The 23,106-nt window shown below is 40.8% G+C and overlaps 1 protein-coding gene across 1 annotated transcript in view; it reads right to left on the bottom strand.

Annotated features, from left to right (window-relative positions):
* The window catches only part of CSMD2 (CUB and Sushi multiple domains 2), an 819,526-nt gene that overhangs the window by 39,470 nt on the left and 756,950 nt on the right, over positions 1-23,106 (bottom strand). The window contains exons 54-56 of the mRNA XM_070950069.1: positions 16,699-16,872; positions 13,851-14,039; positions 2,864-3,037 (exon numbers count right to left, since the gene is read on the bottom strand). Of these exons, the coding sequence (XP_070806170.1) occupies positions 2,864-3,037; positions 13,851-14,039; positions 16,699-16,872 (537 nt within the window). The remainder of the gene's footprint in view (positions 1-2,863; positions 3,038-13,850; positions 14,040-16,698; positions 16,873-23,106) is intronic.

Below are 23,106 nucleotides of genomic sequence, written 5' to 3'. Positions count from 1 at the left end.
GCCCCCGGTTGGCACTGGTTCTATAGAACCAGTAGTAAAACCGGCGGGAGGCTCCGCCCACTGACCCTGACATCATGAAAATGCTTCTGCGCACGTGCAGAAAAGTGCTCGCTTCGCTTGCGCACTCGCGCAGCCCTGTTGCAAACCAATAGTAAAGGTAAGTAGAACCCATCCTTGATCCCAACCCTGCTGTGATCTTCTCCACAGCCTACATCACATGCAGAATTATTTACTTATTCAACAGTAGAAAACCTTTCAATTTCAAGATCCTTAATTGCAGTCCAAAGTGAACTGAGTATCTGGCAAATTTATTGTTTCATTGAAAATGCATGTCATGAAACTACAAAAGCTAATTTTGCTCTCCAAAGAATTCAGGCAAAAGACAAGAGATGGGACAGATCAGACAAGGGTCATGTCAGGGCAGAGAACACACAGAATCAGAATTGGGATTCTTTTATGTTTTTAGGTACACCTATTCCTGAGTTTAGGTATCTTTAGAAGGTGTTCAACACACCGCACTCTCCATAGCAGTTGCATGGCACAACTATTATTGAGTCTGTTTGGCTCTGCAACCCAACAAGACAGACACAGATTTCAGAGGATAATTAGAACTGCAGAAAAAACAATGGCTACCAACCTGCCTTCCATTGAGGACCTGTATACTGCACGAGTCAAAAAGAGGGCTGGGAAAATATTTACAGACCCCTCCCATCCTGGACATAAACTGTTTCAACTCCTACCCTCAAAACGACGCTATAGAGCACTGCACACCAGAATAACTAGACACAAGAACAGTTTTCCCCCGAATGCCATCACTTTGCTAAACAAATAATTCCCTCAACATTGTCAAACTATTCACTAACTCTGCATTACTATTAATCTTCTCATTGTTCCTATCACCCATCTCCTCCCACTTATGACTGTATGACTGTAACCTTGTTGCTTGCATCCTTACGATTTATATTGACTGTTTCCTAATATGATTTTTTTATTTGATTTGATTGATTTTTCAATATGATTTGATTGCTTATTTGTTCCCTATGACTATCAGTAAGTGTTGTATCTTATGATTCTTGACGAATGTATCTTTTCTTTTATGTACACCGAGAGCGTATGCACCAAGACAAATTCCTTGTGTGTCCAATCACACTTGGCTAATAAAGAATCCTATTCTATTCTATTCTATTCTATTCTATTCTATTCTATTCTATTCTATTCTATTCTATTCTATTCTATTCTATTCTATTCTATTGAGACATCAGTTTTGGGGAGAGGAGGACTGCTACCCTCTGAGATAAAATGTCACTGAACATTAAATATGAGGAGAAGGTAAAACTGGGTGCTGTCTATTCTCTTCAGGCCTTTTTTTTACCAAGCATCTTCAAGAAAAAAATGGATTAGATATTGATGCAGATAACCTCTTGACCTGATTCATACAAGGTTCTCCTGAAAATATTATGAATCCTAGTCACATTATTCCAAGAGCTTTAAGTCCTTCAAGGCTGTGCCATGTATAAACTATGAGAGGCTAATAAAAGCTTTGCTGGATCAAACTAAGGAAACTTCCTTGTTGTTTGAGTCACATATTGGGGATATCCACATGGTAGACACAATAACTTTTGGAGGAGAAATGTCCTTCTACACTTGTCTTCTCCAATTTTTAAACCCAACTGTTAACATGGCTGCGCTGGTTGAGGGTTAATAGAAGTGACACCTGATCCATCAGAAAAGCTTAAAATGGATGGAGATTCTCCTTTAAAAAAATATAACAGACATAATCCAGCAATTTCTACTATAATCGGTTTTCTCCTAAACTATGTAGTGTTTTTTGCGTGTACTGAAAATATATCTCCTGCATAAATAATGAATCAGTCCTATAGTGAAATCTTCTGCTCTCTAATTTGTAAGATTGCCTGCCAGCAACTTTTAGTTAATTAAAATATGGACTTTAGCTGTTTGTTTATTCTTGAATGTGTCACTGGAAAGTTGAGATTTATAACTGTACCTGATATAAAATCTGACAGAAATCAGGAAAAGACATAAGTTATTGAAGGTGTTCCCAGAAGTTACCACAAGTGGACCTTAGCCTTTTCCAGAGCATGGTTTTCTTGAAATCCAGATTGTTTTATACAACCTTATTGAGCGAAGCTACTTAAAGAGATGAAAAGAAATCAAACCATATGCGCACACTAGGGGTGGATTCTAAAATATTTTACTACCGGTTCTGTAGGCATGGCTTATTTTGTGGGCGTGGTTTGATGACCATGTGACAAACAATTATTTAGGATTTAGCAGAGATACTGGTCTACCAGGCTTTTAACTGCTTGCAGAGCCATACTGGTCAACCAATTTGTTTTTTGAGCGTTTCGGTCTACCTATTTGTTTTTGGACCGCACCGGTCTACCCATTTGTTTTTGGAGCACACTGGTCTACCACCACACTGCCTTTTACCACTGATCAGCTGTAGGGCGGCTCTTTGAAGCAAGAGTTTAAACAGTTTTTTGCTGCTCTGCCACCACGGAGTGCATCGGAAACTGCTTTCAGGCAGCTTGGCCTCAATTGCCAATCTACCACCACTGAGCGGTTTACAAGGAGCGGCTCAGTTCAAGCCAATCAGTTGGGAGGCTTCTTGGCTTCTCAATTTAAAGCTACGGTGCCCTGATTTTTTCCTTCTAGCCGATCAGCTGGGACTCGGGAGGCAGCAAATAGATTGGGGGTGGGGCCAGGCAGAGGTGGTATTTACCGGTTCTGCGAACTACTCAAAATTTTCACTACCGTTTCACAAGAACTGTGGAGAACCAGTAGCAACCCACCACTGGCGCCCACCTTGGTAGCCACCTCTTTTACTGCTAAGTTTTCTTACCTGAGCAATGAGGCAGAGACCCACTCCAACGCCCATCAAGCTGACACGTGCGGGTGGAATTGCCAATCAAATTCCTGCCTTCCTGGCATTTGTAACGCACCACCGCCCCTACAGTGTGGACATCACCCAAGATCTGGGCATAGGGTGGGGATCCCGGATGGCCACAGGAGACCACTGAAAGAAAGGAGGTCCAAGTTTTCAATTCAACCGGAACTAAAGTTGTATTTCATTCATTCATTCATTCATTCATTCATTCATTCATTCATTCATTCTCTCTCTCTCTCCTTCCCTCTCTCTTCATCCACTTTCTATATTGCCACAATTGTATTGCTTGTGGCCTTTGACACATCAGTCAAAGGCCACATTCTAAAAAGAGGGAAGGGGGATGCATGACAGAGAAGCAGGTGAGATAGAAATCAAGTTTAATTTCATGCTACTAATTAATTAAACCAATTATTCCTTTTTAATTTTTTAAAAATATTGTGTGTTCTAGTAAAAATTATACTTGCAAAGTTTTGGGCACATGTATATATGTATGTACTATTTGTATGTATGTATGTATGTTTAAATGGAGGATACAGACAGAGGTCTCTACTTTATCATTTTAGCACACATATTCAAGAGGAAAAAAAGAAGACTCTTAACAGCAAAAGCCATTTGGAAACAGAGCCCAGAATTCTTCTCTTGCCCAACAGGATCCTTCCAATTCAGTTTAATTTGTTTTAAACTGCAACAAATCTGTGCAATCTCCACACAAGAGATTTCACATTGTAACCACATGAGTGCGGAATTTATTTATACACACAGATGGAGCTTGTACTAGTTGCGTTCCTGATATTTGGACATCCTGTGGATCAAAAGTATATTTTGGTGGGTCCTGCTGACACTTGTGATTGGATCCACATGTTGCACCAAGTCATGCTTTGTTTAACCACAATTACAGTTAGTGAACAAGCCATAATGTACATATTAAATAAAAAGATGATACAGCAGAGGCGGGGACAAAGTTTTATGGTCAGAAGGTAGATTTGAACGAAGGGCGAGTGCTGCAGTTGACGGTGCAAAGTGAATACTGACCACTTAGTACATGTGACCAAGATTTGGCAGGATGATGCTTTAGGTTTGCAAATAAAACTTGCTCTCTTCTAGCAAGTAGGCCAATGATTAATAACAGGGATATTTATTAGGGTTTGTGTCAGGGGTGAAATCCAATTTTTTTCCCTACTGGTTCTGTGGGCGTGGCTTGCTGGGCATGGCAGAGGAAGGATATTGCAAAATCTTCATTCCCACCCCACTCCTGGGGGAAGGATATTGCAAAATCCCCATTCCCACCCCACTCCTGGGGGAAAGATGCTGCAAAATCTCCATTCCTACCCCACTCCGGGGCCAGCCAGAGATGACATTTGCCGGTTCTCCGAACTACTCAAAATTTCTGCTACCGGTTCTCCAGAACTTGTTTGAACCTGCTGGATTTCACCCCTGGTTTGTTGCTGCTTTGAGTTTGATTCCAAAAAATGGTTTTACAATGTGTGGGGATGTGATCCGTCTGCAATACTTTCCACCTGCTACATCAGGGGTGTCCAACCTTGGCAACTTTAAGACTTGTGGACTTCAACCGCCAGAATTCCCCAGCCAATTCTGGGAGTTGAAGTTCACAGGTCTTGAGGCTAAATCTCTGTGCCACATCTTTTCTTATATTACTTGGCTACCCTCCACAACTGCCCTGTGAACCTGGTTAAAGAGGCAACTGCTCTGAAGAGGAGCAAACAGCCTTCATGTTTGTCAGATCATCAGATCTGAAACAATGCAGATCCCTATTTATTTATTTTTTTCATGGTGAACAAATGATCAGATTCTCCCTGATGCATTTATCTATGCTCTACTGTTAATGAGCTGTTATGGGCTACATATCAGTGGTGAAATCTAAAATGTGTTACTACCGATTCTATGGGTGTGGCTTGGTGTGTGTGGGGGTTAATGTGACTGGGTGGGCGTGGCCAATTTTTTTTTTTTTTACTTTTAAAACCATTTTTTCTGCAACCTCTTCGGGGAAGAGGTTGTAAAAAATACTTTCAAAAGGCTCTGACAATCCCAGCTGAGTTGCCTGATTGGCAGAGACTTTTTTTCTTTTAAATGCCTCTGACGATCCAAGCTGAGTTGCTTGATCAGCAGAGACTTTTTTTCTTTTAAATGCCTCTGATGACCCAAGCTGAGTTGCCTGATTGTTAGAGGCATTTAAAAGAAAAAAAGTCTCTGCCAATCAGGCAACTCAGCTTGGATCCTCAGAGGCATTTAAAAGAAAAAAAAGGATTGTTTTCTTTTAAAAGCCTTTGATGATCCCAGTTGAGTTGCGCGATCATCAGAGGCATTTTTTTTTTACTTTTAAAAGCATTTTTTCGGCCAAAGAGGTTGTAGAAAAAATGCTTTTAAAAGTAAGAAAAAAAAAGCCTCTGATGATTGTGCGGCTCAGCTGGGCATGAGGGGGGGGCAGGGATCTTTGCTACCGGTTCTCCGAACCACCCGCCTCCATCGCTACCGGATCGCGTGATCCGGTCCCAACTGGCAGCATTTCACCCCTGCTACATATCTGAGATGGTTCAGAAGTCTCATTGGTATCCTTCAGTTTCAAAAGAAAAGGAACACTTAAGAACTCAAATATAATTTAAGAACAGATACCCCACATTACATGTAAACTGAGAAACTGCAACAGTGACAGCACTTCTAAAGATTAACAATTTCCTACATGCCCCATTTCTTTAAAAACAAATTCACTCATACTAGTAGATACTTTTAACTAGAAATGCCCAAAATGGAGAAATAACATCTTTTGTATTCCTCTTCACAGTGATATTGTCACACAGGAAATGCCTTTTAACAATATGCAAGTGTCAGCCACTTCCATTCATCCTTTCTCCCCGAGCCAATTAGACAGAAATGGGAATTGCCTGTTCACTGCTCTTCTTGACTAAAATGGGGCCAACAGTTGAAACTGTCTTGAGGGCAGTCTATAGACAGGATCCTCTAATGAAGTTGTGACCTCAAGCAATGGATTCCTTGAGTTTTATACTGTCAAAAACGAGGAACTGAAACAAAGAATACTGTGTATAGAATCATTCTGGGAGACTTCAACTCATTTCTAAACTGTACCAGTGTAGCTTGAAAGAGAAGTGGGTTTTAGCATTGTTGCAGTGATGATAAAGCAGCCAAGAGTTCTCCATCAATGTCATGTCTTCCATTTCATAACATTAGTGGAAGCATCCTGTGCAAAATTTAGCTCCAAGTCTAGTAATAAAACTAGCTGTTTCCTAATACTTCACCACTATGTTGGAAATGTAAACACCAAAAGGGAACATATTATCACATGTGGTGGTCCTGTCATAAAGTGAAACAATACTGGCAAAAAATTAAAACACAAATAGAAGAAATTATAAATCAACATATAGGAATGAGGCCAGAAACTTTCTTACTGGGAATAATTTCAGGGTCATATGAAAAAGAAATACGGTATTTAATCATTCACATAATTACAGCAGCATGAATAGTTTATGCTCAGAACTGGAAAAATAACAATATACCATCAGAAGACAATGTGATTAGAAAAATCATGGAGTGGGCGGAAATGGATAAGCTTACGAAGGAGATACAAGAAAAAGAGAAAACAGAATACTACTTAGTCTGGGAGAGATGGTATAAATGGTTGGAGGAAAAGGGGGAAAAGGATAAGGAAAGACTAAAAATGGTTGAATTAAGAATAGAAATATAAGAACAAATGGGAAGAAGCAAAAATTGTGGAAAGGAAATTGGGTCTAATGTAAATAAAACAATTAGAATAATATAATACATTATAGTGGTATATATACGATATATGTATAAAATATATACTAGGATAAGAGAGAGAAAATGTATAAGTATGGATTACCGATACGAAACTGTTGAAAAGAAGAAAGTGTTAATGTTTCTTTTTGTTTTAAAAATGGTTTAATAAAAATATTTAAAAACAACAACAGGCCATTCTCAAGCATCCTGAAAATCATACGAAAATAATGATAGAACAGAAGCTTTTTTTGTAATGGGGGGGGGGGAGAATGAGAAAATGCAAGGCAGACTTTGATATGGCACAAGTATTTAAATGAGTGAGAAGCTTGTCCTTGAAGAGTGAACAGATCTCTCCACAAGGAAATCTTCCGGAATATGAGTTTTAGTGGGGAAGCATGTTCTCCCTATGTGTCCTCAACTGTTCTGACCTAGGCTTCCTTAGAAAGTATAAAGCACACTCTTAGTCCCGCAAAACCACTTTTATTTATACAACTGTAAATTACTTCCATTTACAGTCCGCAAGGCTTGATAAATAGTCTTTCAGAGGAAGGTTATCAACACCCATCTATCTCTCATGGAACGCTGCCAGAGAGCTAATTTCCAGACGCAGGACAAGGCCAAACTTGGCACAGAGTCACAAACAGAACTTTCCAATCTTGAATCTGCCAGATGAACTAATTGCTTCCTGCAAAAGCTCACATCCCATTCGCTCTTTTTTATGTCTTATGGGAGGGGCCAATCATCTCCAAGCCTTACTCCCAAGTCGACCCTGTTTTCTTAATTGCTCTTGTCATCTGGCAGCTCTGCACATCTGCACACTGGGAACAGGCTCCCGCTGTTCTTCTGCCTCACGGCTGTCAGACTCCAGAGGCTACACATAACTATCAGATGGCCTTGGCCCCCTCTCTGCCTCCAATGCAGAGCCCTCGTCTGAGCTTTCACCAGCCCCCAGGATTGGCCCAAGTTCCTTCCCAACCTCCTCACTGTCCGACTCTGCCGCCAGCTCTGCTGGCTGCCGGCAGGCCACAACATCAATAGTTTGATTAGTCCTAATAGGTTGAAATTACTGCTTGTTGAAAATAGTGTGTCCTCATTATAATGTATCTGTCCCTGGATGGAGGGGATTGCTGCCTGGGGAATTCTGGGAGTTGAAGTCCACACATTTTAAAGTTGCCAAGGTTGAGAAAGAAGCATTTTCTTAGAGCTGTGTTTCTCAACCTTTGCAGGTTTAAGATGTGTGGATTTCAACTTCCAGAATTCCTCTGCTAGCCTCTGGAAGTTGAAATCCACACAACCTAAATTTGGTGAGGTTGAGAAGCACTGTTTTAGAGCAAAGACACAACCAATGAGAGGTGCTAAAGAACTTTGGCTGTTCTTGAAATAAATTGAGTGGGATTGGATCTGGCTGGCTGGGGAATTCTGGGAGTTGAAGTCCATAAACTTAAAGTTGCCAAGGTTGAGAAGCACTGCCCTAACTTAACAATTGAAGTAATTTGCTTAACATTCACGGCAAAAAAAAAAAAAAAAGTTATAAACTCAGGTATGACTCACTTAACAACTGTCTTGCTTAGCAATGGACATTCTGGTCCTAGCTGTGGTTGAACATAGAGGATGACCTATACTTCCTTGTTCTCCTGGAAGTCTTCATTTGGGGACAAGACAAAGCTTCCTACTCTGTTCCAAGCACTAGAGCTGAGGTGGCGCAGTGGTTAGAGTGCAGTACTGCAGCTACTTCAGCTGACTGCTAGTTCAGCAGATCAGCGGATCAAATCTCACCGGCTCAAGGTTGACTCAGCCTTCCATCCTTCCGAGGTGGGTAAAATGAGGATCCAGATTGTTGGGGGCAATATGCTAATTAGTATACTGTCTTTGGTGTAAGCCGCCCAGAGTCCTCAGAGAGTGGACGGCACAGAAATGTGAATAATAATAATAAATATTATGTTCTGCAGTAATTCCTTTCTAAAACTACTTTCCACTGATTTTCTCTCATACCACTCAGCAGAAACATCCAATCTTGCTTCAATATATTGTGTCTAAGATCTATGTTCCATCAAAAGCTGGCCCAGGGGGGTCTAAGCCAGGAATAAGTCAAAAATATGATGATGGAAGTCTCCACCACATAAATGGAATTCTCTCCCCATTTTACACATGCCCCGCCCCCTATAATGCACGAAAAAGAAGGCCAAATCTTTGATTATAGTCCTCAACATCATTTTTATTTTTATTCTTTACTCATCCCTATAGACTTCCTGTGGTGGTGGTGTCCAGTAGTAAAATCCATTTTTTTTTACTACGGTTCTGTGGGCGTGGCTTGGTGGGTGTGGCAGGGGAAGGATACTGCAAAATTCCCATTCCCTCCCCACTCCTGGGGGAAGGATATTGCAAAATCTCCATTCCCACCCCACTCTGGGGCCAGCCAGAGGTGGTATTTGCTGGTTCTCCGAACTACTCAAATTTTCCGCTACCGGTCCTCCTGAACCTGTCAGAACCTGCTGGATTTCACTCCTGGTGGTGTCTATATTGCTTTCATGGTCTTTTCTGGAGAACTGTTGAAGTCTCTAATCCTTTTTGGATGCAGTATTCCTTCCATGGGGGAATACTGGAAAGAGAAAATAGAAGTGGACATCACCAGTACTTTCAGATCTTTTGAACTCTGCCGACTGTCTGGTGGGTTATTTACTCATTCTAAGTGCTCAAAAAGCCATGTCTACCTGTCAAAATGCCACAACTTGGTTAACAATGAAAGTCCAGGAGATTCCTTAGATCTCAGATAGTTGGCATTCAGTCATTCAGTCACCTCTGATTCTTTGGGGCTCAATGGCATCATTTTAGCAGGACTGCCTGCCAATAACTGCTCCTTTGTGTCTTGTAAGATCAGGGATGTGTCATCAGTGATATTGTCAACCTGTCTCCTCCTGTCATTTTTTATTATTATCTTCCATTTTTCCAAGCTTTGTGTTCCTGCACACTGCAAAGCACTTCTTTCAAAAAATGTTGCACAAGACTCTACATTTAGCTAATTGAAAGATTCCAATTAAAGATTCCTTGCTTTTCTCAAAATGTTCTGCTTTTTTATGTCCGTGCCAAAGTGATGTCCGCTTGAGATAAATTCTTAGGATAGCGTCAATGGCTAAGATGACAACTAGATAAGCTTACTTGTGCAACAATTTTGCTACCCTAATTACAGCAAAATGGGATTATTGTATCAATTTTCCATGGAGGCGAGATGAAATGCCAACAATGCAGGGAAAACAGACTGTGCCGAAGAAATTAAATTAAAAAGACATTTGCTCCTTTAATTGCTTTAAGAGAAGGAGAGAGAGGAGGAGCACTTAAACTAAACTACCTTGTACTTTAAATGTGCAAAATCTGGACCTTCCACGTCTTGATAAATATAAGGCTGATCTCTTCCCTTGAGCTGTAACATTTCTCTGGAAGTCATTAGTCATATTAATTAGCAGACTGATGGTGTGACCAATATCTACCCTTGGAGAAACTCTTCTATTTAGGCCGATATTCTGTCTTGAATTATTCCCTAAACCTCCTAAGGATGCTTGAAGAATTCAGTCTTTGCTAATTGTGTTAAGGGCTGACTTGAGATAGACCGTTTGATGAATATATAAACTGGATTTTAGTTCCACTGTTTTGTTTTTTTTAATTTAAGTGCAGGTAAATGTACTCATTTAAAAGGGACAGAATTGTGGATTAAAGACATTGGAAAGAGATAAAGATGAGAAATACAGAAAGACATTTAACTTTAAATTCATTTTGGAGGGGGTGTCAATAGTTGCAGGGTTTAAATGCCTATACTGCTGCTGATCCAGTTCTACAGAGAAATTATTGAATCTGTCATCTGCACCTCTATAACTGTCTGGTTTGGCTCTGCAACCCAACAAGACAGACACGGACTTCAGAGGATCATTAGAACTGCAGAAATAACAATTGCTACCACCCTGCCTTCCATTGAGGACCTGTATACTGCACGAGTCAAAAAGAGAGCTGTGAAAATATTTACAGATCCCTCACATCCTGGACATAAATTGTTTCAACTCCTACACCCAAAACAACGCTATAGAGCACTGCACACCAGAACAACTAGACACAAGGACTGTTTTTTCCCAAACGCCATCACTCTGCTAAACAAATAATTTCCTCAACACTGTCAAACTAGTTACTAAGTCTGCATTACTATTAATCTTCTCATCATTCCTATCACCCATCTCCTCCCATTTATGACTGTAACCTTGTTGCTTGTATACTTACAATTTATATTGATATTGTTTCTTGATTGCTTATTTGTACCCTATGACTATCATTAAGTGTTGTACCTTATGATTCTTGATGAACGTATCTTTTCTTTTATGCACACTGAGAGCGTATGCACCAAGACAAATTCCTTATGTGTCCAATCATACTTGGCCAATAAAAAATTCCGTTCCACTCCACTCCACTCCACTCCACTCCACTCCACTCCACTCCACTCCACTCCACTCCATTCCATTCCATTCCATTCCATTCCATTCCATTCCATTCCATTCCATTCTATTCTATTCTATTCTATTCTATTCTTTGATATAATTTTAGAGGTGGCATTCATCTCTGATCTTCTCTTCCTTGCTTCCCACAGAGGTATAACCATCGCTCGTTTCCGTTTTAGCTGGCACAAGTTAGGGAGCTCTGATCCCTCTTCTCCAAATATTGCACTCACTGCATCAAAAAAAATTTTTGTGGCTTCCTTTGGGAATTCAAAGATGTATATATGTGGTATTTCTAAACTTTATACTCGTGACCACCATCTAGTGAAGGGAAGGGAGCATTGATAGATTGTGAATAAGTCTTTCATTGAGATTCGAAAATTTAGAACTACGCCGCCTTCAGTCTGACCTAAACATAGCTCATAAAATTATCTGCTACAACGTCCTACCTCTCAATGACTCCTTCAGCTTCAACCACAACAATACATGAGCGCACAATAGATACAAACTTAAAGTGAACCGTTCCAAACTCAATTGAAGAAAATTGCAGACTTCAGCAACAGAGTGGTCAACGCCTGGAATGCGCTATCTGACTCTGTGGTTTCATCCCAAAACCCCCAAAATTTTAACCTTAGACTGGCTACTGTTGATCTCACCCCATTCCTAAGAGGTCCTTAAGGGGCGTGCATAAAGGCACCAGCATGCCTACCGTCCCTGTCCTAATGTTCCCTTTAATTGTATTCATTTTAGGTATTCAATTCATGCTTATACTTATATATATTATTTAATACGTACTCAACAAAATACATAAATAAATAAAATCAAGTGGGGACTTAAAAATGGGTCCCTGGAGACTTCAAAAACACCTTCTGAACTCTCTGAAATTAAAGCAAGCTTGGGAGCTACCAGAATGAGGAATATTGCTGAACTCTTAAGTCCCAGAATTTCTCATCATTGGCCCGGCTTCCTGGGAGTGGTTTCATAAGGTTGGAAGTGGCCCAGGTGGTATTCCTACCTTCCAGGATGATGAGGTTTCCAGCCACAAAGAGAGGAGATGGATTGCAGCCTAATCATAGAGAGAACGGGAGAACCAGAGGCGGTTAATTGCCTATCTTCTCCCTTGTTTATTATCTCTGGGTTTATTATCTCTAGTGGCTAATGGCTCCTATTTCTCCCTCTCAGAGAGAATGCTAATGATGCTGATAGGGGCCAAGTGACCAGCTAAACCTGTAATATGATGGAAGCAATCTCTCTCTCTCTCTCTCTCTCTCTCTCTCTCTCTCTCTCTCTCTCTCTCTCTCTCTCTCTCTCTCTCTCTCTCTCTCTCTGTCTCATGAAATAGGAAAATAAAAGATTCCTGCTAAAAAAAAAGGGGGGGGGAGTCCCATTAGATGCAGGCAGGCTTTGGGCCCAAACAAATCAATCAACAACAATGGGGAATAACAGAAAATCAAAATGATCATTTTGCTATGATTTCTGTTGAAAGGGTCTCCCTTCAGTTTTTGTGCCTCCTTTCTCATTCTTACAATATTGCATGTGTATGTGTTTTATTTGGCTCTCAAGGGTATATTTTATTTCATTCATTTGTTTTGATTGATCCCTGTTTTCCCCACAACCATGCAACACTTATCGTTTTAATCTTGAGCCGCTGTTTTTCCAGGGTAGGCTACCCTAGAGGTAAATGTTGAATATATCTATTCTGAATACAGTGGCTGGTTTGCATGATCCTCCAAACATCTCAACGACACACAAATTTGAAAAGCTCAGAGTTCAATGAATCATGTGTTGTCATGTTGAGAACAGAGAAATCTAATTGAGAAAGTTGGTACAAAATTAAAAATTCCCCTGGGAAATTATCACCTCCGTAAATAAATTAGTGGTTAAAGCAATGGACTAGAAAGCTCCTCTTAAGAGTCTGGAAGGTTGGTGTTGTGACCTAGGCTTCCTGAGTCATTTAAACACACGAGTAGTCCCAAAAACCTCTTTTTTGCAACAGCTGTGAATTACGTTCATTCACAGCTGAGTCCCAATTAGTTGCAAAAAGTCCTTCGGGAGAAGTCCTTCGGGATAATCACCAACCTTTATCTTCCTTGACACGCTGCCAAAGATCTAATTGGCAAAGCCACACGGAGTCCAAAATCAAACAGAGATGCCGACTGGGAACAGAATTAACAACGTTGCTTTCCTGCAAAGGGCCCGCATGTCTTTGCTCCTCTTTTAAGTCTTGTGAGAGGGGCCAATCATCTCCAGACCTTACTCCCGAGTTGTCCCTTTTGTTTGAACTGTTCTTGCCTTCTGGCAGCTCTGCGCATGCACGTACTAGGAACAGGCTCCTCCTGTTCCTCTGCCTCTCTGATGTCGGACTCTGGAGGCTCTGGAGTCCGCACATAACTCCCAGATGGCCCTGGCCCCATCTCTGCCTCTGACGCAGAGCCCTCGTCCGAGCCTTCCCCAGACTCCAGGACTGGCCCATGTTCCTCCCCAGCCTCCTCACTGTCCAACTCCGCTGCCAGCTCCGCAGGCTGCTGGCAGACCACAACAGTTGGCATAAGCTGTGAAGTTTCTCTTTCCCCTTGTTCATGGGGCCAAAAAGATTGGCAGGGGGAAGCCATAACAATCCCAAAACAGTCTGTAAAGGATACATTCCCTTTCCCAACTGAATGGAAATCAAAGCAAAAGGAAAGCAAGGAACTTACAGTGACAGACAGGGAGGAGACGGTCCCAAATCCCATCGCCCTGGCAGGTAAGAACATGGGTGCCCAGTAAATAATATCCATGGTTGCATTGATAAGAGACGGTGGTTCCAAAACTGTATCTGTGAGGCCCACTTGGTTGCACTTGACGGACACTGTTGTCCAGGTGTCCAGGATCAGTACAATTTACAACTGCAAGCAAATTACAGAAGATAAAAAGAATATTAGCAACAACAAAAAAATGAAAAAGTGTTACAGAGAAGGAAAAGAATCTCTCTTTTTCCCTTTCCATTTTTGAAAATAACATGGGAAGATAGTAGATCAAATCAAGGGTATTTATGACAGTGGTGGGTTGTCCCTAGTTCGGACTGGTTTCACAAGAATCAGTAGTAAAACTGGCGGGAGGCCCGGCCCACTGCCCCAGATGTCGTCATCAGTCATTTGCGCATGCGCAGAAGCTTCTGTGCATATACAGAAGCAAGGCACGCTTGCGAGCGAAGGAAGCACACGTGCACGATCCCGTTGCGAACCAGTATTAAAGGTAAGTAGAACCCACCCCTTATCTGTGGGTGTAAGCAAAAAGATAGTGGCTGCAAGCTGAAGGCACAACTGAAGTGCCACCTCTTTTTCACATGTATCGTCCATGTGACACACATCAAAAGGGGGTTAGGGCTCTGATTATGTGGGTGTAGTAGCCATCCTGACTTTTTAAACCCTTCCCATCAATGCCACTGGATCAAATCCTAGTGTTCTACCATTTGGTTCTCCTCTGTGATGGAATGTAATCTGGATTCCCAGAAGGAAGGGGTTGCATCCCAGAGGAGCTAAATATGGTAACAATTCAATGGTTTGTGTGGGAGGAAGAAAATTAAGACAGCTCCTCCCTAGAAGTACTCAGAGTATATCCTTAATGGTGCAAGTAGTAGCTTTAGGTTGCAAGATTTCTGTCTAATGGTGAGGAACAATAAAGGAAACTACTTGGAAAGACCTCAGTATGTCTTTCTTGGTTTTCAGAATCTGACATTCTGAAAAGGGAGAGGGAGAAGGAGAGGGGGAGGGAGAGAGTGTGAGTGTGAGTGTGTGTGTGTGTGTGTGTGTGTGTGTGTGTGTGTTTGCTAAAATGGATTACTCAAGTGCTGGCTATATCAATCCTAGTCTAGCAAAAGCAAGACATTCTTTGCAACCCAGAAGAATTTAGAAATCAAAATCCAGTTGAGATCTTTAAGCAAGAATCCAACTGAGTTGGGTGTTTTGGTCCAAGGCTTTCTATTGCCCATTGTAACTACAACTGTATTTATGTATTGCTATCGTGCATATACTCTGAAATTGTGAGTTTCTTTTGGTCCTTCCAATTTATTTAATGCTGAGGTTTAAATATTTATTGTAATATGGTGCTCAGAATGCACTAGGCATTCTTGGCAAAAGATATGCTCCGTTTGAGTGGGAGGTCCATCTCTTCCTTTGCTCTTCTGTTTTTTGCACATATCTCCCCGTTTTCATTTGTTCATAGAAAAGGTGTTATAAGGAGAAGGCTCTGGTCCTTTTCATGTAAAAGATAAAAGTAAAAGAATCCCTGTGATTTTACTCTACTAGTCATTGCTGACTATAAGGGGCAGTGCTCACCTCTATTTCAAGACCATTGAGCCAGCGCTATCCAAAGACATTTCCGCAGTCACTTGGCCAGTATGATATCATAGAGTGCTGTTACCTTCCCACAGAAGTGGTACCTATTTATCTACTCGCATTTGCATGTTTTTGTACTGCTAGGTTGGCAGGAGCTGGGGCAAGGATGGGAGCTCAACCCACCATGTGGCGCTTGGGTCTCGAACCTGGGCTGCCAGCTTTCCAACTGACAAACCCAGCATCTTAACTGCTGAGCCACTGCGCTGTCCTTTTCATGTAGCAGGATATGAATAAGTAGGAATTGTTGTGAAGAATGGAGTCCTTGGTGCTCTCTGAGTTCAACCCAGAGCTACGTATATTCTCTTCTATTGTACTGAAGAGAGGTGGCTGAGAGAGCTCATTTGAAGAAGCAAAACTAAACAATACACTAGGTCCGTGATGGCGAATCTATGGCACGCATGCCACAGGTGGCACTTAGAGCCATATCTATGGGCACGTGAGTGTTGCCCTACTCAGCTTCAGCACGCATGCATGCGCCAGCCAGCTGATTTTCGGGCCTTCTGGACCCACCGGAAGTTGGGAAACTGTCCGTTTCCGGCCTCTGGCAGGTGGAGAAAACCATTTTCGCCCTCCCCAGACTCTAAGAAAGCCTCTTGAATTATGGGTGTGGGCACACGTGTGCGCGACCCCTCCACACTCCCCCTGCTTTTGGCACACGACAACAAAAAGGTTAGCCATCACTGCTCTAGGTGCTTTATGCCTTCCACTGCACTCATTTAAATAATGATTGAAACATTATAATTATGTATTTTGGACACGCTTCATTCATTTAGTTTTTTTTTTAAAATGGATTTAGAGTTCTTGCCATTTTATTGTGATCGTGAGGTGCCCAGAATTGGGATTTAAGATGGGTAGCCATGCAAATCTTTTAAATGAAATAAATAATGATACAGTTTGATTTTAGTTTTAATCATCGCCAAGCCGTTAGGCCAGGGGCTTTTCTTTTTATCTATGCTTTTCCACATGACACTGAAGCTGAACTCTGCTGAGCTAAAGACCCCTCTTTCTTTCAGGAACCTGCTGGGACACGTTGAAAAGAAACACAGTCAGGTTACGCTGACGGCAGTTCCATCAGAAGAGACGCTGCTCCAGGCTGTAGAACAGATTTCGATTGCAGAAATAAGGAGGGGGGAGGAAGAAGGAGGGGGGATAGAGAAATACAACTTACTGCGACAGATGGGCAAGGGTTTACTCCACTGGCCGTTAGCCAAGCATTGGGACTTGGAAGTCCCTTCAAGGCGATATCCAATGTTGCATGTAAACTTGGCCACATCGTTGAGATTGAACTGAGTGCCTTGGGTCAGGCCATTTGTTGGATTGCCTGGGTGACCACAGGTGATGGCTGCAGAGAGAATTTATTTTATTTTATTTATTTATTTGTCAACAAGTACAAGGAAACAAGTAATTGTATGGACATAGACATGGACCCATGAAAAAAAATGGCACAAATGAAAGGATATAAATAAGCAAAACATAGCGATAAACACATAACATGAGTGCATATAAATGGGGACAGTAGGACAGGGACGATAGGCACGCTGGGTGCGCTTATGCACGCCCCCTTTATGGACCTCTTAAGAAACGTGAAAGGTCCACGATAGACAGTTTAAGGTAAAAGGTATGGGGGTTAGAGAGACTAACAACAGGATCAGGTAGAGTGTTCCAGACATTTACTACTCTATTGCAGAAATCATATATCCTGCAATCAAGATTAGAGCGAATTACATTGAGTTTGAATTTACTGATAGCCCTTGTGTTATTACGGTTGAAGTTAAAGTACTCATTAACAGGTAGGACTTTATGGTAGATAATCTTGTGTACTAAGCTTAGGTCAGAATGTAGACAGCATAGTTCAAGGCTATCCAGGCCTAAAATTTCAAGCCTGGTGGGATAGGGAATTTTATTTCCAGCAGAGGATTTGAGTACTCTTCTAGTAAGATATGTAAGATATTACATCCTTGCGTTGTTCCCTGGCTCAAGGACATACAAATGCCAACTACAATAGAATGAAGTGCTTACAAGTGAGATTTCTCCCAGGTTTGCCATCTTCTAGGAGCATCTGACTCTTTTGAAGCCATACAATGAAAGCCACGCCCTTCCCCTCTCTAGGCTGACTAAGCTTAGCAGCAGGTTTTTAAAGGTTGGGAAAGGAGTCCCAAAGGTGTTTTTTTTTTCCCAAAAGGTAACTGGACTTTCTTGGCGGTTTTTTTTTTTCTTTGAAAACATTTCACTTCTCATCCAAGAAGCTTCTTCAGTTTTCATAGAAAAAAAACAAGGAAGTCCAGTTGCCTTTTGGAAGATGGCAAATATGACCTGGATGATTGAGAATCTCCATAGACAATCAGAAAAGGAGGATATTTGAAGGAAGAATTGTATTTTAGTTACAGATTTTCTTTCAGAGTTTCCTGGCCTTCACCAGCCCCTCTCCATTTCTGCCAGACATTGTTGTTCTGATACTATCCAAGGAACATAGTGCTTTCCACAGTATAGGTAACAACCAACAGACAAATAATCAAAATAATTGCTTTCAACTACTGTCTGTCAATGGTCTCTGGTCTATGACTGTAAAATTGATTGATTGATTGATATTGTCTGTCAAGAAGAGCTTTACAAAATGTGTGGGATACTAGTAAAGCATATATTACAGGATTGACAATGACATATTTAGGAAAACGAAATAAACAGAACAGGCAAATGCAAAAGAATTTAGAGGAAGAATATTAGAGATTAGAGTTGAAAATTGCAAAAAAAACCCGCACGACAAAAAGATTAAAAAATTGATGGATCTGAAAAAAACATAAGATGAATTTAATGGAAAATGAAGAATTGGCAAATAAAATAAAAGCTACAAAGCAATTTTTTTTGAAAATGTTAATAAACCAGGACGATGGTTAGCATATAAAATGAAAAAAGAGAAAGAAGAGCTTGACAATTGCTGCCTTAAATAAAAGTAAAACAACTATGGAAAAATAAAGCAACAGTAGTACTAATAGTAATAGGTGCCTTGGATGCAATTCCAAAACATCAAGAGCACCAAAATCACCATCAGTCAATTGCAAAAGGCAGCTTTATTTGATACAACTTACATCTTGTGAGAATACCTCCAAGACCATCAAGCATCCACAGCTGCCTATCCCAGATAGGACTTGATAAGCGGATAAAAATGCCAATCCAGTCTAAAGATTTGGCTGACTGTGCAGTAATAATAATGCCATTATTATTATGGTCTGTTGCACAGTCAGTCAGATGGTCAGACTAGATTCTGCCTATCAAGTCCTTTTCAAGAACGTGGGATAGGCAAATGTGGTTGTTTGATGGTGTTACAGATATTGTCGCAGGATAATTATATTATTATTATTATTATTATTATTATTATTATTATTATTATTATTATTATTATTATTATTATTATATTATCAACTAATAATAATATGGTTAGGTTTCATCCATACAAGTATCATGGGAAGCCTAACCTCCTGTGAAGCTATGAATAATTTGTGCAAATTGTCTTAATTTGGTGAAGACTAATGATACCATCCTCAAGCATTTAGCTCAATGTTTTAATGCAGTTATATACCAAGGTGTTAAGGTAGATGGTAGCATTTAGCTCACCTTGACTGATTTCAAAAAAGCACAGTTGAGCATGATAGGTCATATGAATTTTTTTTAAAAATCCCAGAAAAAATATTAAACCACTTATATACCATTCCCAAAAAAACTACAGTATATGAATGTGTTTGTACAGTCATCATAGGCTGAGCTTAACCTGAAGCAAGAATTTCTCTTTTCAACACTTAATAGAAATAACTGTCATAGAAAATCTCCTCTACGTTCCCCCCATGGATCTAACTTAGCCAAGCTTATCAACTCACACGTGTAATGTTAAAACCCTCAGAGCGATACACTCATTGAAACAGAATGCGGTCTCCTAAAACGTGTACGGGGGAAATAAAATAAAGGGCATGCTACAATATTTCCCTTAAAATGGTGAAATAGCACATTGTAAGTTAAAATGCTGTAGGCCACAAGAAAAATGTTGCAAATGAAACAGCTTTTTAATTCTTTATTTCCTACAGGTACACATACAAAACATGCTGGAAAGGGTTTTTTTTCCCCCTCAGAATCCAACGTAACTATTCTGGCTTGAGGTATTTGAGTGTTATATCCCACTATTGCGTTGAGGACAACACCCTCGTTCCAACCCATTCTCATCTCTGAGGCCTCCATTTTTCCTCAAGGGTGCTTATGATGGGCCTTTTTAGTTGTCTTGTGGGAAGTATACAGAATGGAACATCAAGCAGGATACTTTGCTATTGGCATTGTGAAACTAACAAGAAGGGGTTGGAAGAAACCAGAAAGGATTAAGATCATGGTGGATGATAAAACAGGTTTTGAAATGTGAACAGTAGAATTAATAACCTGCCAAGGAGAAAGGGAGGAGGCCCTGAAAAGATTTATTTCACATCAGAAAGTGAGCAAGAAAGAAAAAATGATGGCTCAAACCAGCACATATTCACAGAAATATTTTTGAATAATGAGCATATATGGCAGCAATTGAAGCTTGCACTTATATTGCTCTTGTCTAGCCCAACCATAGAACTTGCTTGATCCTTATAAATACAACAGATATACCATGTTTCCCTGAAATAAGACCCTGTCTTATATTTTTTTGAACCCAGAAATAAGTGCTTGACCTTATTGCCATGTGCTCAAAAACCCGATTGGGCTTATTATCAGGGGATGTCTTATTTTGGGGGAAACAGGGTATCTGACTGTCATAAGATTTGGGGAATTATTGCCTTTGTGGTGGGTTACATGAGGAAAGGACTCCAGTGAGGATCTTGCTCTTGGAAAGACTCAAAGTAGGAACTTGGAATACAATTTTAGCCACTAGTAGCACAACTGAACATTGAATCATAGGGCTGGAAGAGACACTGGAGGTCTTCTAGTCCAACCTCTTGCTCAAAGCAGACAATCTCATATTATCCTGGTCAAATGGTTGTCCAGTCTATGTTTGAAAACCTCCAGTGACAGAGTATCCACAACTCTAAGAGGCAAGGTATTCCATGATTGTTCTCACTCTCAGAAAATTTCTCCTTACTTCTAGGTTGGATCTCTCTTTAATAAGCTTCCACCCACTAATTCTTATCCTGCCATCTGGTGCTTTTGAAAATAAGTCAATCCCCTTTTCTCTGTGATAGCCCCTCATGTACTGGAAGACAGTTATCATGTCATCCCAATCCTTCTCTAGGATTAGGCTAGACATACAGTTCAGAGGTGGGTTTCAGCAGGTTCTGGAAAACCGGTAGCGGAAATTTTGAGTAGTTCGGAGAACCGGTAGTAAACGTTCTGACTGGCCCCGCCCCCATCTATTCGCTGCATCCCAAGTCCCAGCTGATTAGGAGGAAATGGGGATTTTGTAGTATCCTTCCCCTGGAGTGGGGAGGAAATGGAGATTTTACAGTATCCTTCCCCTGCCATGCTCACCAAGACACGCCTACCAAACCACACCCACATAACTGGTAGTAAAATATTTTGAAACCCACCACTGATACAGTTACCTAGTTCCCTCAACCCTCATACAATGTAGCCCCCAAACCCTTTTTTGTCTGCACACTTTCCAGGGTCTCAGCATCTTTTTTGTATTGCTCAAAGGAGGAAAGAGGAAATAAAACCTGCTTCTTAATTACTAAAATGTCTTATGTTCTTTTATACAATCCCAAATAAAGGATCTGAATTTGAACCCATTGCTTTTCCAGGGATATGCTCTTCCTCTTGGAAAAGCTGATGTCTGTTGTATGTCTCACAGGTAGAGCCAAAGGGTTTTTCTACTCCTTGCAGGCTGTAGCAAAATGCATCAGGCATTCACAATGAGAAGGGAAGGTAACTGGGTAACTGCATGGAAGACTAGTCAAAGAATGTTAATTATAGGTTTTAAGCAACGTGTTGTTTTTTTTTCCTGTGTAGTCTCAGTGGTGTCACATACAGCAAACTGATCTTCCCACGGGTAGAATGGTCTGTCAAAATTTGTAGGATTTGTTTTGGCATCTTATATCCATCTTAAAATGCCCTTTAAATACATGTGATTAATTTTAGATCCCGAGAGGAAGACCTGTAGTGGAATTGTTGAGTATTCTTTAGCAAACAAATTACTACTTTGGCGAATGCAAAGTGAGTGAAATAACAATAGAAACAGAGGCAGATCAAATATGTGCTCAGCTGAGCATCTTCTTTCAACCAAAATGAACAGGAGAAAAAGGATGATTCCTTTGAAGCTCAAGGTAGCATAAATCCATGATGACTTGTGAATCTTGATAGATCCGTCCTTCTTTATAGAAGATGAATCTTGCAGAGCCACCCAAGTGAATTGTTAAATTCACTTGCCTCCCACAGTTGTGAGTGCTTCATCACTGGAGCATTTCAAGAAAAGATGGAACAACCATTTGTCCAGGATGGTACAAGGACTTCTGCCTTATACCATCTTGGACAAATGAAGGTTGGGCTGGAAGACCTCCAAGGTTCTTTCCACCTTATGATTCTATGACATTTCTGTGATTTTTTTTCATAAGAAAAAGACTTAACAGAAATAATGTCTAGAATGGGGACATAATCAAACCAACAGTGGATCTGCTGATAAAACTGGGTGAACCAAAATTGTAGGATGGCTTAATTTTCCTGGATGCATCTTTGAATATTTCAGAAATCATATTTTTGATCCAGTAAAGTATGCAATCCTTAGAAGTTCTGCTTTCACCATGTTTTTAACTGGGTCTGCAGAAGGGAGTTGTTGTAGCCCGTCAGTGGCCTGTGCGGATTGTAGCTGATTCTGACAGCGAGGAGGCTGGTGTGGTGTTGCGACAGCAGCCTGTGCAGCTGGCACTCGAGTCAGACAATGAGGAGGCTGGAGAAGATGTGGTGCCAGAGGCGGGGATTCAGCCAGGGCCTTCAGAACCTCCAGAAGCTCCCATAAGTGAAGAGGACGAAGAGGAGGAGCCTCTTCTCGATGCACAGGCGTGCAGAGCGGCCAAAAGGCAGGAGTGGCTCCTCAGGAGGAGGTCTCCTCGAGAGTAAGGCTTGGGGCTAATTGGCCACTTCCTTAGCCTATTTAAGGAGGAAGGCTGACTGAAGCAATTTGTAGGGAACAACTTTTAATTCACTCTACTTTGCATCTGGATTCTCTGCAAATTGCTTCTGGGCATTTTGCCAACCTTAGTAAGATTGTGATTATTTTATCTTTGGTTTCTTGTAGACTGTTAAGAAAGTTTAACAGCCTTTGTTTTGAAAAAGACTGAGTTATTTTATTAAATTAAGTTTTGTACAAACTTTGTGTGTGCTGTGTTCTTTGGGGTCCGTAGCTGGGGCAGAACAGGAGTGAGGAATTCTAGAAATATGAAAAGATGGATCAATGATCCAAATCAATTAACCAAAGTGAGTTATGTTTTGCTCTAAACTGTGCTATACAGGGCTAACAATTTCATCCCTTTACTCAAGTTGTGGGAACACCTAAATTCAGTCAATTGGCCCAGCTCTCCAAGAAAAGGAGCTGGAGAGAAAGTGGCTGAAAAATAAATAATCA

Source organism: Pituophis catenifer, unplaced genomic scaffold, assembly GCF_029215685.1.
Source record: "Pituophis catenifer annectens isolate HBS135680 unplaced genomic scaffold, rPitCat1.0.hap2 SCAF_9, whole genome shotgun sequence".
NCBI lineage: Eukaryota > Metazoa > Chordata > Lepidosauria > Squamata > Colubridae > Pituophis > Pituophis catenifer.
This window is presented reverse-complemented; position numbering and strand designations above follow the sequence as displayed.